Source organism: Mesoplodon mirus (genome assembly GCF_964341445.2).
Source record: "Mesoplodon mirus genome assembly, chromosome: 3".
In the NCBI taxonomy this organism is placed as follows: domain Eukaryota; kingdom Metazoa; phylum Chordata; class Mammalia; order Artiodactyla; family Ziphiidae; genus Mesoplodon; species Mesoplodon mirus.
The window spans coordinates 25779097-25795097 of record NC_138978.1 but is presented as its reverse complement, the minus strand read 5'-3'; the positions used below and the strand labels follow the sequence as shown (position 1 = coordinate 25795097).

The 16001-nt window shown below is 53.2% G+C and overlaps 1 protein-coding gene across 1 annotated transcript in view; it reads right to left on the bottom strand.

Moving 5' to 3' along the window:
* Window positions 1–10369: 10369 nt before the first annotated feature.
* The window catches only part of OPRD1 (opioid receptor delta 1), a gene marked incomplete at its 3' end in the record, with an annotated part of 37212 nt that continues 31580 nt past the window's right edge, over window positions 10370–16001 (bottom strand). The window contains exons 2-3 of the mRNA XM_082613868.1: window positions 13374–13723; window positions 10370–10911 (exon numbers count right to left, since the gene is read on the bottom strand). Of these exons, the coding sequence (XP_082469994.1) occupies window positions 10370–10911; window positions 13374–13723 (892 nt within the window). The remainder of the gene's footprint in view (window positions 10912–13373; window positions 13724–16001) is intronic.

Below are 16001 nucleotides of genomic sequence, written 5' to 3'. Positions count from 1 at the left end.
AGCCAGGATGGTGAAGAGAAGCTCAAAGGGGTCCCGGGGGCCCATGGGAGTGGAACAGCAAGGAAGGGGCCCTTTTGGAGCCCCACACTGTACAAGGGGAAAGACTGGACTTTCATCTGTTTATTCACTGCTTATCCTCAGTCTGAGCACAGATCCTGCCACACTGTGCACAATAAGTATTAGTTGAATGAATGAATTTGAGGCAGCAGCTCAGGGTAGGGGAACCTTCTTGGGTGGGGAAATCATCCCTCCAGGTGGACCCCATCCACCTCTGGGTGCTGCTCCCGGTCCTCTGGGGGTGGGGATCTGGGCTGGGTTTCCTACAGTTATTTTTTTTAATATAAATGTACTTATTTATTTTTGGCTGCATTTGGTCTTCGTTGCCGTGCACGGGCTTTCTCTAGTTGTGGCGAGCGGGGGCTACTCTTCCTTGTGGTGCGCAGCTTCTCACTGCGGTGGCTTCTCGTTGTGGAGCACAGGCTTTAGGCGCGTGGGCTTCAGTAGTTGTGGCTCGCGGGCTCTAGAGAGCAGGCTCAGTAGTTGTGGCGCACAGGCTTAGTTGCTCCGCTGAATTGGCAGGCGGATTCTTAACCACTGTGCCACCAGGGAAACCCCCTACAGTTCTTAGTAAATATTTTCAGCTTTGCTGTGTCTTCCTTCTCTTTCTCTCTGGAGCAACATCCTGACCATCAGAGGAAGCTGCTGTGTGAGTTTGGGCAAGTCACTTCCCCTCTCTGAGCCTCCAGCTCCTCATTTGTTAAAAATACTCACTTTCGGATTTCCCTGGTGGCGCAGTGGTTAAGAATCTGCCTGCCAATGCAGGGGACAAGGGTTCGAGCCCCTGGTCTGGGAAGATCCCACATGCAGCAGAGTAACTAAGCCCGTGTGCCACAACTACTGAGCCTGTGCTCATGAGCCACAACTATTGAGCCCACGTGCCACAGCTACTGAAGCCCGTGCGTCTAGAGCCCGTGCTCCGCAACAAGAGAAGCCACTGCAATGAGAAGCCCACATACTGCAACGAAGAGTAGCCCCCGCTAGCCACAACTAGAGAAAGCCCGCGTGCAGCAACGAAGACCCAATGCAGCCAAAAATAATAAATAAATTAAGTAATTAAAATAAATTTTTTTAACTCACTTTCAAGGTTTTAAATTATTCAATTGAAATATTTATTATGACTTTTCATGTGCCAGGCACTGCATAAGGCCCATAGATTTAAAGACTAAAGGAGGTAATCGCTTTAAAGGACAGTAGTGCCTGACACGTAAAGGGTGGTCAGTCAGTTATAGTTCTCCATGCTCACCCAGTATCTCCCAACAGAATGCCTCCCTCATTTAAGACCCACTTTCAGAAACCAGTTCCAGTCCACAATTTCCAGGGATGAGGAGAAGTCTGGGCCAGTGGATGAGCTGTGGACAACAGAACAGGAGAAAGGAATAGGAACCTAACAAGCGTGCTAATGCCAGGCATGACCAGTAGATGGCAGCAGCGTCCGTGAAATGAGCTTGTCCTCCCGCACTCTCCTAAATTTCCCCCAGACCAGGCTGTATTCATACAGTAAACACATTAGGGTGAGTAAGTGTGTATCCTGGTGGGAGGTGTGTGTACAAAGAAATGCGTGTGCATGTGTATGTCAACAATACGTGTACAGGTGCCAGGAGTGAGTCTGGGTGAGAGAACAGAACGCACCCAGCAGTGTGAAGGAGTGTGGCGGGAGGAGGTTTGTGCACATAGTCAGGTATGTGTACGTGTGGCCTCCGGGTCAGTGTAGGTCTATTTGCATGTGGCTGTGTGGTGTGTATGGACTCCCCCCGAACCCCCAGAGCAGCCTCTTAACCTTTTGGGTCCTGGAGCCCTGGGCACCTAACGAATCCCGTGGCAAAGCACATACTTGACACAGAGTGCATACCCCATTTCAGAGGGTTCTGGAATCACTGTGAACCCCCTGGGGGTTCCCCTGGGTAAGGGAGTACATCCAAATGTTAATAGAATGGAGAACTATGGATGACATTTTGCCCCTTCTTTTCAACCTTATTCTCAGTTTCTATAATGAGCATTTTATAATGACCGTAAACATCACTGAAGAAAAAAACCCGTGTTCCCTTCCACCAGTCTTTCCTTCCCTCTCCTCTCAACACCTTAGGACGCAGCTGGGTTCCCCTATGTCTGGACGAGCTGTAGGGCCCAGCAGCTTGCTGAGAGAGGGCAGGTCTTGCTCAGCATGGGGGTGCTCTGTTAGCAGCTGTGGGATACCCAGGCAGGGCCAAGGGTCAGCACAGTGCAGTCAGAGAAGGCTTCCTGGAGGCAGTGGAAGTGGCACTGACTTGGAAGTGTGAAAAAGCTGGCACCTGACAGAAGTCTGCCCAGCCCGCCGCATTTCTCTGAGAACCGCCTGCCCTTGGGCTGGGCCTCAGCAGTCCCCTTCCTGTAGAGGGTCCCCCTCTCTCTCCAAGGGATTCTGAGGTGGCAGGCAGGAAAGATCGAACTTAAACTACTAGCATCCTCTGTTGGGAAGGAGCACGAGGGGTCATCTGGATTTTTCAGGCAACTGGAAGCTCCTGAAGGTTAAAAGCAGAGTGTGTTTCCCCATTAATAATAAGGTGCCCCCGTTACATGCACAGCTGTTGTCTTGTTGGGTCCTCAAGAGAATCCTGGCAAGTTAGTTACAGTAACTGTTTTCCTATTTTACAAAAGAGGAAAGTGATGCCCAGAGTGGTCCTGCCGATGTGCTTTTCCTCAGGGCAACTCCAGAAGTGAATTTTTAAATCTCTACGGTGCACATACTCACATAAATGCCTAAGGCTCTGGCACGTGCCCACTCCCCTCCTCTCCCTCCCCTCCCCACCTCACCTTCAGAGCTGTTCTTCCCAGCCTCAGTGGGAGTTGGCTCTGGGCAGAGCTGCGGAGCCTCTGGGAGGTCTGGACTTGAGCCGCTCCCTGAGTAGAGTGAGGCCAAGCAGTCAAGGCCCCTCCCTACCCCCCCGCAGCCTGGTAGCCCTGCCTCCACCGCTGCCCACACACTCTGCAGCTGGGGGTGGGGTGAGATCCCAGTCTGGGTCAGGGCACCCACCTGAGTTGGAGCTTTTCACCTTGACACAGCAGGGCCCAGGTGGGCAGCCCAGGGCTGGGGCTCGAAAGGGAGGTTGCCCCAGAGGGGAAGAGGGGCTCTGTGCCCTGGTGCTCTCTTAAGGACCCGGTCACACATGGTGGGGAGGCACATCCTCGGCAGGAAGTTCCCGTTCCAGAGTTACTGAGTAACCAACCATCAGGGCGAGGAGACTTGGGGCTTCTATGACCAAAGGCAGGGTCACGGTAGGGCAGGTGGGAGGAGGGTGGAAGCGGGGAGGGAGGTTAGTGGGAGCCCCAAGAGGCGTGTGGGCAGGGCTCTGGAGGACAAGGGCCTTAGAGTGGGGGGTGGGCCACAGGGAAGAAGGAGGAGCCAGTCTGGAGGGGTGGGGGTGGGAGACGCTCTAGGAAGTGGCTACAGCTGCCTCGTGTGTCCGTCTCTCCCATCAGGTGGGGTTCTTAAGGACAGTGTAGCATCTCCCTCTGAGATAGGTCCTGAGGGTAGGGCTACCCTCTCCACTCAGTGTCAGTGGGCAGGTCTATGTCACCCCCCAGATTGGGCCCCCCTCATGAGGGGAACACAGAGGGTGAGCAAAAGAAACAGCCAGAGATGTGGACACTGAGAATAGGGCTCACTTTATTGGGAAAACAGAAGGTTGGGTCCTTGGTCCCAAAATGGGACCTGGGAGAGGCAAGAGCCAGATGTTTTGAGTCAAGTTCATTTTGACATGCCTGCCTCCATCACCCCCAAAGGGGGCAGCTCCAATTACAAACACCAGTCCCCCAGGGGGTCTCTGGTTTTTCCCAGTCTCTGGGCAAATGCCCAGGGGATTTTACCAATAGATGTCTGCTTCTCGGATCAAGGAACATGAGGGAAATAAATGTCTCTTTCTCTCCCAGGATGGCAGCACACTCAGAACCCGTCAACTCCTGCCTCTGCCCCTCCATTGTGCAGAGGCCCAGAGAGGGACGGAGCCCTGCCTAGGGGCACACAGCCAGCAAGTGGAGGATGGAGAGTCAAACCCACATGCCCTGTCTCCTGGCTTGGGACTCATTCCAAGAGGAGATTCTAGAAGATGAGCCCCATCAGATGGATGTCACCTGCACCAACACCCGCCAAGGGACTCCATCCCCATGACTCAAACATGCAAGCCAGAAGGCCCAGGCCAGTGCCACCCAGGGACCTCTCTTCCCTCCCAGGCTGTGCCCCAATCTCGGGTCCCTGGGCGGGTAGTCCTGGTGAGGACAAAAGGGGACAGCTATGTAGAAGGTACTTGGAGAGAAGACATCCTCTTGAAATTTGCTTCTCCAATGCATGCTGTCCCCGCTTCTGAAACTCAAGGAGATGGTTAAAAAGGAAAGTTCTTTGCTCCTGACCCACCTACAGCACTTAAGAGACGGGGGTCGGAGCAGGTATAAGGTGTCACATTAGATGACATTAAAAAGCTCCATTTGTTGAGCACTTACTATGCACCAGGCATAGTGTTACCAAACCAGGTTCCTCTGCCTGACACTCCTTCATCCACTCCGTAGAATAATAATTGCCCTGTGCCAGTTGCAGTGTCAGTTGCCGAGAATACTTGTGTGACCCAAACAGACAGGTCCTTCACTCATAGCCTCTTTGTAAATCTTCACAACTTCTTACCAGATAAGCGTTGTCATCCACGATGGAGGAAATGGGCTCAAAGAGTGAAGTGACTTTCCCAAAGTCACACAGCAAAGACATGGCAGGCAGTCAAAAAAAATCATAGAACGAGCAGGTCTTCCAAGGCAGGGAGAAACTGGAAGGGAGAGCGACCTGCCAAAGTCACAGCAGTTTCTTGGATGGCTGGCCTGTGCCGCTGCTGCCAAGGTGATGAGGCACAGAGCCTGGCAGGAGGATGCTCAGTTCACACCTGTCAGCCGGACACCAGGGTCTCCCTAGTACCACCAGTGTAATCAGAGTGTCCTCTTGGGAGCCAGGAGGAGGAAAGCCGAGGAAGTGCACTCGACAGACCCAAAACAGCATTCTAGCTGGCCCAGCCATGGACAAGCCGTGTAGCCTTGGGCAAGTCATTCCCTTCTCTGAGCCTCAGTTTCCTCATCTGTAAAACAGGGGTAATAATGCCTACTTCACAGTCATGCTGTGAAGACAAAATGTTACCCCATGTGAAGTGCCTAGAACAATGAAGGGTCCTGCATGCTGTAGTCCCTGTTATGCTTACACTGGCCTCGCACTGAGATCTGTGCCTGGGAAGAGCTGCGCACAGGTGGGGCTCATGAAGGTGGTGCTCGTGGAGCCAGAACCGGAGCGACCCCCAAGCCTAATGCTCCACTCCATCAGGAGGCCCATCAGGAAGGCACCTCACCAGCCCCTCTCTGGCCCCCATTTTGAATTTCCAAGCTGCCCGCCACCAGAACCACACAGCCTGCTATTCTAGCCCCTGCTAGAGAGTCCTGACCCTCTCCTGTCACTCCCCCAACACCCGGCACTATGTGCTCAGTGCCCAGAAGTGACATAAAGGAAGACACGATGATGAGATTATAAATGAAAGGAGTGTGCGTGTGTGTGTGTGTGAGTGTGAATGCTGGTGCCAGGATCCGGGGGGATCACTTCCTAGGTGTTTTGGAGCCTCCAAGCTGGCTCCCAGCCTGGATCTGCAGTAGCTGCCAGGTGGGAAGGCATGCCGAGGACAGGCTAAGGATCTGCTGCTGATGACAGAGGGGCTGGTCTTTGGGTGGAGGCCCAGCCTGGACTGTTGCCCCTCGAAGTCCTCTCAGGACATAGTGACCCCTCTCCATCTTGGGGAACATTTCAAGTTCCAAGCCAAACAAACCTCCTTAGACAGCAGCTTCTGGCACCCCCATTATTATTACAGGATAACCCTGTATTGGGGGCCTACTATGTGCCAGGCAACATCTCTATCCTTCAGAGAGAGCGCTTGGAAGTGAAGTGACTTGCCTAAGATCACACTGCTAGCAAGTGGCCAATAATCCGGCAAAATCAGGACACTTACTAGAAACTGAGCACATATTAGAGACTGAATCAGTCCCTCATCTTAAATCTAGGAGGAAACAGAAGCTCAGAGAGGGCGAATCCCTTGCTGGGGTCACACAGCCAGCCGGTTAGCATCACAGCTGAGATTTGAATCCATTGTTGGGGCTTCCCAGGCCATGCAGAAAACTGAACTTGAGGGCTCTGGTTTACTCCCATCACCCTCTTGCCCTCCCCACCCAACCTCTCTTACATGACACTTGACATTATCCATCACTCTCTCCCCCTGGGAACGCCCTCCTCCGGTTTCCATGGCAGCACATTCTCCCCATCCTCCTCCTGCTTCTCTGGCAGCTTCTCACTCTCCATGGTGGCTCCTGAGCCTAAGATGCAGGGGGGTCCCCAGTCTGGGTCCCCCATCTCTTGTCTTCATCACTACCCCTGAAAGCTCATCTCCTTTTCCGTCTAGGTCTCTAGCTCTGACCTTACACTGCAGCTCCACTTTTAAGTAATAGCGGCTACTTACCATGTGCTAAGAACTTATGTGCTGGGCCCTATACATACATTAATTCATTAAATCCTCACAACAATCCCATGAAGGAAGTCCATTCTACGGATCAGGAAACTGAGGCACAGAGAGGGAAAGCCAAGATCTGACTCCAGCCTTAATTAACCACTACTTCTATTATGAGAATAGATACGAAATTGTAGGACATTTTGAAACCAGACGCAAAAACTTTCCTCCCACCTCCTGAAAAGAGAGGAGTGGAAATTTTGGAGGAAACCAGACCTACTCCACCGCTTTGAGAGCTCTGTGATGATCTAGAACTACACGTTCAACTTGGAGCTTTAAAATGCATCATGCACAATACACTTTGAAACGTGAAGGTTTGGAGAGCTTCAGGAGGAACAAAATTTCATGGAAAATTGCCCCTTTCCCTCAGATTTTTCCATTTAAGTTTTAAGTCTTCAAAAACCTCATCCCAGGATGCCAGCTACTAAGGCTCTTCTACTTCAACAATGCCTGGAATTCACTGGAAACTTGGACCCTGGAGTTCCACTGACTTGAGTTCTGCCACCACCAAAGAACGGGCTCTGTGACTTAGGGGTAAGTGGCTTGACCTCTCTGAGCCTGACTTCTTGTCTAAAATAAGGGCAATGCTGGGGCTTCCCTGGTGGCTCAGTGGTTGAGAATCTGCTTGCCAATGCAGGGGACATAGGTTCAAGCCCTGGTCCAGGAAGATCCCACATGCCGCAGAGCAACTAAGCCCGTGCGCCACAACTACCAAGGCTGCGCTGTAGAGCCCACGAACCACAACTACTGAGCCCACGCACTGCATCTACTGAAGCCCACACGCTCTAGAGCCCGTGCTCCACAACAAGAGAAACCACCACAGTGAGAAGCCTGCACACCGAAACGAAGAGTAGCCCCCGCTCGCCGCAACTAGAGAAAGCCCGCGCGCAGCAACAAAGACCCAACACAGCCAAAACTAATAAATAAAAATAAAATAAGGGCAATACACTTGCCCCACTGGGCTGTCATGAAGATCAGAGGGATAATGTGCATCAAGCATGTGGCATGGGGCCTGGCACACAGAAGCATTCGGCTAAGCCCCACACTCTGGCTACACACAACTTCTTGGGTTTGCCAAACACTTGAACATTTCCATGCTTTTGCACACGCTCTTCTCTCTTCTCGGTGGTCAACTCCTAGTCATCCTTGAAGGCCCTCTGACCCTTTCCACCTCTTCCAGAATTGCTACAAATATAGGTTTCAGTAAAAAGCTAGAAAAGGCACTTCCCTGTGACACCCCCGCCCTCCCTGTCATAGAATGCATCACACTGAGATGCAAAGATCTGTTTATGCTTTTGTCTGAGCATGGGCTTGAACTTTCTGAGGGCAAGGCCGTATCTGACTCATTTCCGAGTCCCAGTGCCCAGTGTGCACATGAAGTAGTCAGCCCCCGATGACTCCAAGACAAATTTATATATAAGAAGTGGTAAAAAACAAACAAACAACAACAACAACAAAAAAAAACCAGGCAGATCTGTTACAGCCACAGGAAATGGCAGTGAGTGGATCCAGAGCAGCCTCGAGACAGGCCTGTCCTAGGAGGGGTTGAAGGGGACACAGTCTTTACATGGAGAAGAAACAGCCCTGGCTCCAATATCACCTCCTTCAGGAGTCTTCCCTGGTTCCTAAATTGTCCCCTTTCTATGACATCTCCACAAGGCACTAGCAGGAGGGGTCCCAAGTGATAACAAGTGTCCAGGAGTGTGTCCTCTGCCTTGCTGACACCCCGCCATTCAGACACAGAGATCTCTATAGTCCAAGGATCCATTTGGATGGTGAAGGTGGTCTAGGTGGGCTGGGACCCCAGGCCTTGGTAGCTTAGCAGCCTGCATCTGAGTGCTGGGCATGGTCCCACATCTTCCAAGGTCCTAGTAGAGCCATTTCCTGAGGGAAGGAAATTCCCAGGTCTGGGGCTTCCTGAGAAGGGGACTATGCTTTGCCCATTAAGGGCATCTCTACCCCTAATGTGTCCAAAGCCCACCTTGGTGCCTAAGTGCCAAAGCCCCTGAATGCTAGCTCAGCCCCTGCTGGAGTGACAGCCTCCCAGACAGCGGAAAGGCTTTTGTTCCAAGGAAATGACTGTCAAAGGGAGAAGAGGTATATCGTTTCTTTTTTTTTTTTCTGTTTGAGACAAAGATGTCAATTTCTTTCCATCTGTCCCAAAAAGGGAAGAAAATTAAATTTGTTTTTACAAAGATGTCAGCACACTGCTTCAGTAGGGATTTAGGGGTGTGTGACAGAGACAGTGCCGGGGAGAGAGGGGGGAGAGGTGGGGAGGTGGGGAGATGAAGCATGGGGGAGGCACAGGGAACAGGCCAGACCCTGATACTGGGGGAAAACAAAGACCTGGCAGTGGCTGAATAAAATGCCGAACAAACAAAGAGAAAAACTTCTATGCCTAGCTCTGGTGGACCTCGCCCTTCGCAGCTTGAAGGGGGCAGCTCGAGCAGGTGGGGGACCTGGGGACGCACACTGATGCTGGCACTGCAGTTATAAAAGTCTTCTTCCCCCCAGTTCCTTCTAAGTCAGGTCCCGGGCAGGGGATGTGGTTCCAGTTCACTGGACATGTTGGGTGCAGCCAGATGTTGGGAGGAGGGAGAGAGGATTTCCTGGAGGTTCTTATCAAGGCGCCAGAGACTGAGAGAAGGAAAATTCCACCCTGGTGCTTCAGATGTCCCCACCCAGTCCCAGGTGCCATCTACATTCACGGAGCTCTAACTAGTGTGGACCTCTGTCCTCCAGCACCTGGGCCAGAGAAGCCAGGGCTGTGGGGATCCCCAAAGCATCTGCCCTCCAGCTTGAGGACCTAACCTCAAAGCAGAAGCCCCCTCTCTCTGCCACCCCCACCAGCCCTTGGCACAGAGGCCGACTGGCAACTCCGGTTTTGGATCCGCAGGCCCTCCCTACTCCTTCCTGTTGGGACCCTACCCCATCTGAGGCTTCCCTATCCTGGAGCCTCTGTCCTTGCTCCACTGTCTCATCCCAAGCCTCACAGGGACACAGTGCTGGAGACACTACTTCGATGCGGGGCATCCCTGCCCATTCCAGGGAAACAACTGTCAAGGAGAGAAAAGGTAGAGTGTTTCTGTTTTATTTTCTCTTTGTTTATAAAGATGCCAAGTTGGACCTGGACCTCGGCAAGCCCCACCTCTTTCTGGAACTCGGGGTTGGTACTCTACCACAAATTGAGGCCCCAATGCCCTGCACACAGGCCCTATCTGGTGGCCCAATCGGGAGCCTCGCTGTCCTGTCCTTCGACTCACCCCCAGAAGGGGCCCCTCCCCACCACACAGAGGCCCAATCTTGAAGCTCAATTCCACCGTCCTCACCACTTCCTCTCCTTGGTCCTGGGCCCGGTCTCAGGCCAGACCCCAGTTCCTGCAAGCCCAGCTGCAATTAGAACCCGTGGCTGTCTCGAGGTTGGGGCCCCGCCCCCGCCCCCCGCGCGGGGGCCCCGTTTAGCCGCCCAATCCTAGAGCAACAGGTCCCACTCCCCTAGGCTCGCTAGCTTCCCCAGCCCAACCCAAAGCCTTTGACCTTGAGCTCAGCCTAGAGGCACCGCCCCACCATCCTTCCCCCCCGCCCCCCCGCCGCCTTCCCCAGACCAGAGGTCCACCCCACTGCAGGGGCCCCATCTCCAGGCCAGCGGCCCCCTTCCGCCCCACTCCGCGTCGTGGCCCCCGCCCCCATTAGAACTCGGCATGACCGCCGCCGGGTCACTCCGGAGGGGCGCGCGGCGGGCCGGCCCGGCGGGGTCAGGCGGCGGCGCCACCGCCGGGACCGTCGGACAGGGTGCAGGCGGTGACCCGATCGCGGGCCGTGGCTTCGCGGGCGCGGCCGAAGCTGCCGGGTTCCGGGCGGCCGCAGGGCGTGCGGCAGAGCTGGCGGAAGCAGCGCTTGAAGTTCTCGTCAAGGAAGGCGTAGAGCACGGGGTTGAGGCTGCTGTTGGCGTAACCGAGCGCGATGCACAGGTGCAGCGCGGCCACCACGAGCGGGTCGCGGCGGTCGATATCCACCAGCGTCCAGACGATGACGAAGATGTGGATGGGGGCCCAGCACACCACGAAGGCGCCCACCACCACCAGCACCATGCGCGTGATGCGCCGCAGACTGCGGTCTTTCTCCTTGGAGCCAGAGAGCAGGCGCACGCTGCGCAGGCGCAGCAGCATGAGGCCGTAGCAGACGGTGATGACGAGGATGGGCACAACGAAGGCGAAGAGGAACACGCAGATCTTGGTCACCGTGTCCCAGTACCAGCTGGGGCTGGGGAACTGGAGCATGCACACCACTGCCCCGTCTGGGCCGGGGAAACAAGGAAAGACAGTGGGTGAGGGGCTCGTGGGCCTAAGGACCTTGTCTCCCTGCTCGCCCACCCTTCTCGGCTTAGTCAAGCCCCACTGCCTCCTCCTGGCCTTTTCTCAAGGTGATTTCTACCCGGAATGTCCTCCATCACGTCTGCACTTGGTGAACTCCTATTCATCCTTCAAGACCTCAGCAGGATTGGCCCTAACCTAGGAGGTCTGCTTTCTATATTCTCTCCCAGTCCCTTTATCAACCTCTGTGTACATGGGCAGCAGTGATATAATGATAATGATATAATTTAGCCCAAGCCCACTAAATGACAGTCATTATGATAACAGAAAATACCATACACATTTCCAAAGTAGCTCCAATGGGGGAAATATTGCTAGGATTGACTTAGAGAGCATGAGTTAAGAGCAGGACTCAGGCCCTGCTGTGTGATGTGGCCTTGGGCAAATTATTGAACCTCTACCAGAGCTCCCATAAAGTGGGACTAACAATAGTACCTAAACTCATAGGGTTGTTGTGATTAAATGGGCCATGGCACGGAAAGCATTTAGCACAGTGGAGTTCAAGCACTTGGTGCACTCACAGGGCCGAGGAGCAGAAACATGTGGGAGTCCGGGGGTCAGAGCTAGGGCCAAGGAGGCAGATGTCAGCTTAATGTCAAGAACTTTCTGACTGCCACACTTGTCCAGAAGTAAGAGGGGCACCTAGGATGGAATGAGCTCCCTATTCCAGGAGTGTGGGCTTGGGCTGGATGAGCACCTCAGGGGATGTTATGGGATTCAGATACAGGGCTGAGGCTGGCCCAGGGGACTTCCAGGACCTCTTGGGATTCTGGAATCTGAGGACCAACCCAGTGGACTTGGAGCCTGAGAGTTGTAAGAAAAGGGCTGGGATCCACAGATAGAGTGGGTCCACAGGACATCAGGCTGGCAGGACCCCCACCAATGACTGAACCCAAGGACTTCATTGTACAGATGGCAGAAGCAGGCCCAGAGAGGAAGAGCACTTGTCCAAGGTCACACAGCAAGTGGCTTACAGAACTGAGTGCCAGTGACACACACTGGGGGAGTGTATGTGTATGTGTAAGAGAGTGTGTGGGGGGGTTGGGGATGAGGGGGCCCATCTGGCCTGGCCCCAGGAGGGCTGTGGTTAATGGCCTGTAAACTGAAGGCTGACAGTGAGGAATGGGGCCCAGCTGGTGAGTCAAGTCTAATCACACGGAGACTATATAAGGCACCAGGAGCTCTACCCTTGTGAGAGTGGAGGGTGGCCAAGAAACCTCCCACCAAGCCTGTTCCCTCTCCTACCACAACACAAACCTTCACCCCAGCAGCCAAAAGGAGCAACAGATATGGGGGTGGGAACCTTGGGTTCTAGGCCAGATTCTACCAAATGTCCGGCTATGTGACCCTAAGTAAACCACCTGACCTCTCTGATTCTGTTTTCTTTTGGTCCTATGGAAGTAGGAGTCCCTGCCTTGTCTATCTCACAGGCTTAATCATTCTGATAGCTGCTACTTATTGGGCCTTGACAACGAGCCAGGCCTTGTCCTAAGTCTTTTCCACATATAACCTCATTTAATCTTTTCAACACTCCATGATAGAGTGTGGCTCAGATAGGTTAGTGACCAGTGTCTTTGGCACCCTGCTAAACTACTTTTCCCACTTACATCAAGTAGGGGTCATGTGACCAGCCATCACTAGGAAGTGATGCGCCCTGACATTTAAAAGTGGTTGTGCTTTCTCACCACGCCCATATTCATCTGCTGGCCAGATGCCAGCACATTGCATCCAAAACCATCATTTGGAGCCTGGATCCCTGAATGACTGTGTGGAATAGAGCCCCTCCTGCACTGACTCACATTGGATTGTGATGTGAGTGAGAAACTTCTACTGTGTTAAGCCTTGGAGCTTTGGAGATTGTTACAGCAGCCATCCTGACTGATACAGGTGGTTACTGTACTAACTACTATTTTACTCTGAGAAAATGCACCTGTCATTCTGTGCAGGCCATTCTCTAGGCCTTGCTTTGGTCATCTGGGTCAACGGGGTGGAAGGGAATTTGGGATGGGATTGCAGATCTTGTGGCCTGCACTGCTCACTGGTCAGTGACACCCTCTCCCCACCGGCTATCCATCCATCTCCCTAAAGGTCAGTCATCCACACATCTAGCCATCTGTAATCCCATTTATAAACTTCCTTTGGCCAGCTACCCATATGACCACCGACCAGTCATTCATCCTCACAACAGTTCACCATTCACATTCCCATTTGTTGACTATTCACAGTCCCACTGGCCAGCCATCCACACTTTCATTGATCAGTAATCCATACTTCCATTGGTGAGCCACTTACCACCCACCCTGGGAAGTGGCCTGCAAACCCACGGAGGCCCGTGAGCTGCCTCCTGTGGTCAGTGACCTGTACCAAGGCTCCCTCCCTCACTCACCCCGGGGGCGGGTCACGGCCATGACCATGATGGGTACACCAACACCCGAGGCCAGGACCCAGATGCAGATGTTGATCAGCTTGGCCTTGGCAGGTGTGCGTAAGTCCAGGGCCTTGACAGGGTGGCAGACGGCAATATAGCGGTCGACACTCATCATGGTGAGCGTGAAGATGCTGGTGAACATATTGTAGTAGTCAATGGAGAGCACAACCTTGCAGAGCAGTTCCCCAAAGGGCCACGTCTCCATCAGGTACTTGGCACTCTGGAAGGGCAGTGTGCTGGTGGCCAGTGCATCTGCCAAGGCCAGGTTGAAGATGTAGATGTTGGTGGCCGTCTTCATCTTAGTGTACCTTAAAAGGAAGTGCATTTGTAATTTTTCCATTTCACAGATTTCAGTTTCACATGAAACTCAGGGAGGGGAAATGACTTGCCAAAGATCACACAAAAGGTCAGGGGCAGAAGTGGGACTAGAACCCTGAACTATCTGATTCAGCATCACTCCTTTCCACTATAACAGATGCAAAAGGAGTTCTCTGGCAGGGGGTAACTTTGGCAGGAGGTATTGGAGGAAAAACCCTTATCTTCCCAGGGGTTCTAAGCAATATGGTTAAAGATAAAGCTGGGCTCCAGAGGAAAACAGGTCTAGGTCCTAATTCTGCCTCTACTATTTATTAGCTGAGTGACTCTAGACTAGTAACTTGAATTCTCTAAGCCTCAGTGTCCATAACTGTAAAAAAAAGGTGATACTTTTACCAACCTCATAGGGCTGTTATAAAATTTAATGAGATGATATAGCATTTAGCACTGAACTCAAAGCATGGTAAGTGCTCAGTATGTGATAGCTGTTATTATTCTTCATATGGAAGAATGAAGCTGGAGCCTAGACCAGAGTGACCTGACCCTCTGGCCTCTGCCACTGACCTGGCCTTTTGGGAATATGATTAGTCAGCTCCAAGGAAGCTGGGGCAAACTGGCTGGGGCCTTAGACTGCCTGGATATCCTCCATGGTAGACCAGGGCTCCCAGTCTATGGTCCCATCCAGACCATCTTATCCCCAGGTAGCTGGACTCACCCAGCTGTGGGGAAGGGGAGCAGATGACAGAGTCACACATCTGACCCAGGGCACGAGCCCAGGTGTCCAAGCCGGATGTCTGCAACAAGCTGGGCACCCAGAGTTCTGCAACGTCCCTCCATGCTCTACGCTGCTGCCCAGCTGCCTGCACTACAGCTGACCCCTTGTCGGGCCAACATTTATAGTCACAACGCCTCTGTACCAGGGCCTGGGCTGGGCACCGGATAGCCTGGAGGAGGCTAAATACACTGAAATAGACCATCCCCATGCAGTGTGATCATCACAGAAACACATGCACACTGAGGCAGGGGTAAGGATGCCTTTCATGCCCCTGGAATGATCTGAGAAACCCAGGGAAGGGTTGCATGAGCAACTCCTCAAATTTCAGAGCAGGAAGAGCCCTGAGAGACTGAGGGGAAGTGATTTTACTACCGTGTGGTCCAAGGACTCCCAAAGGAATTACCGGAAGAGCCTGTGAGAAGTGAAAATTCTTGGACCCCCCCCAGACCTTCTCAATATTTTTTTTGGAGGGGGGGCCATGCGCGGCATGTGGGATCCCCGACCAGGGATCGAACCTATGCCCCCTGCATTGGAAGCGCAGAGTCTTAACCACTGGACCACCAGGGAAGTCCCCTTCTCAATCTTAATCTCTGGAATTCAGGCCCAGGAATCTTCATCTTTAACAAGACACCACACACACACACACACACACACACACACACATACACACACACAATTCTCACGGAGTTTAGTTTGAGAAACAGTATGTAGCCTAAAGCCCACACGGGGGAGAGACGGGAAAGTGACCCAAGGTCACAAAGCCACAGCGGAGGAACCAAGGTGAGAACTTGGACCTCCCGGCTCCCAGACAGTGCTCTCTCCACCCTCCACCAAGGGTGGAAGCACGCTGTGTGCCTCTTCTCCCCCAGGCCGGAATCCCCCTGACACCATGCCGAGCCCGGGGCACCCAGGATGAGCACACCCGGTGTGTTCTGAATGACTGAACGAACTCATATCAGCTAAGGCTGTTCCTTCATGAAGTGACTGATTTTTTTGGTTAAAAAAAAAAATTGACTCCTTCATGGTCCTCCAGGGCCAGCATCTGTCCCACTCCCTTCCAAAATAACTATCTGCCCTGGGATGGAGAAGCAAACAGTTTTGCTCGGAGACAGCAGAACTGCAAGTCTCGGGAAGTCTGCCTTCAGCGGGCGCAGGAACAGCTGTGTGGGAGGCCCGCCTCAATCCCGCAGCTGACTTGTCTAATTTCACTTCTCTTACGCAGAACAATCAGAGGCTGTTCTTTGCCTGCTATTTTGATTTGGGAAGGATCCTTCAATTCCCAGAGGGGGCTGGGACGCTGGGAAGTGGGTGATGAAGCTGCTGTAGCTGGTCCAGGCAGGGCTGAGGCACGGCCGACTTTGGCAGGCGGGGCCCCAGCAGAGCTAGAGGGAGGCCTCTCCTCACAGGTCTCCCCACCACTCCCACGGCTCACTGGCTGTCAAGCCCGGTCCTCCTCACCTCCTCAGACAAATCCTGCCACTCTGGCTCTCAGCCCC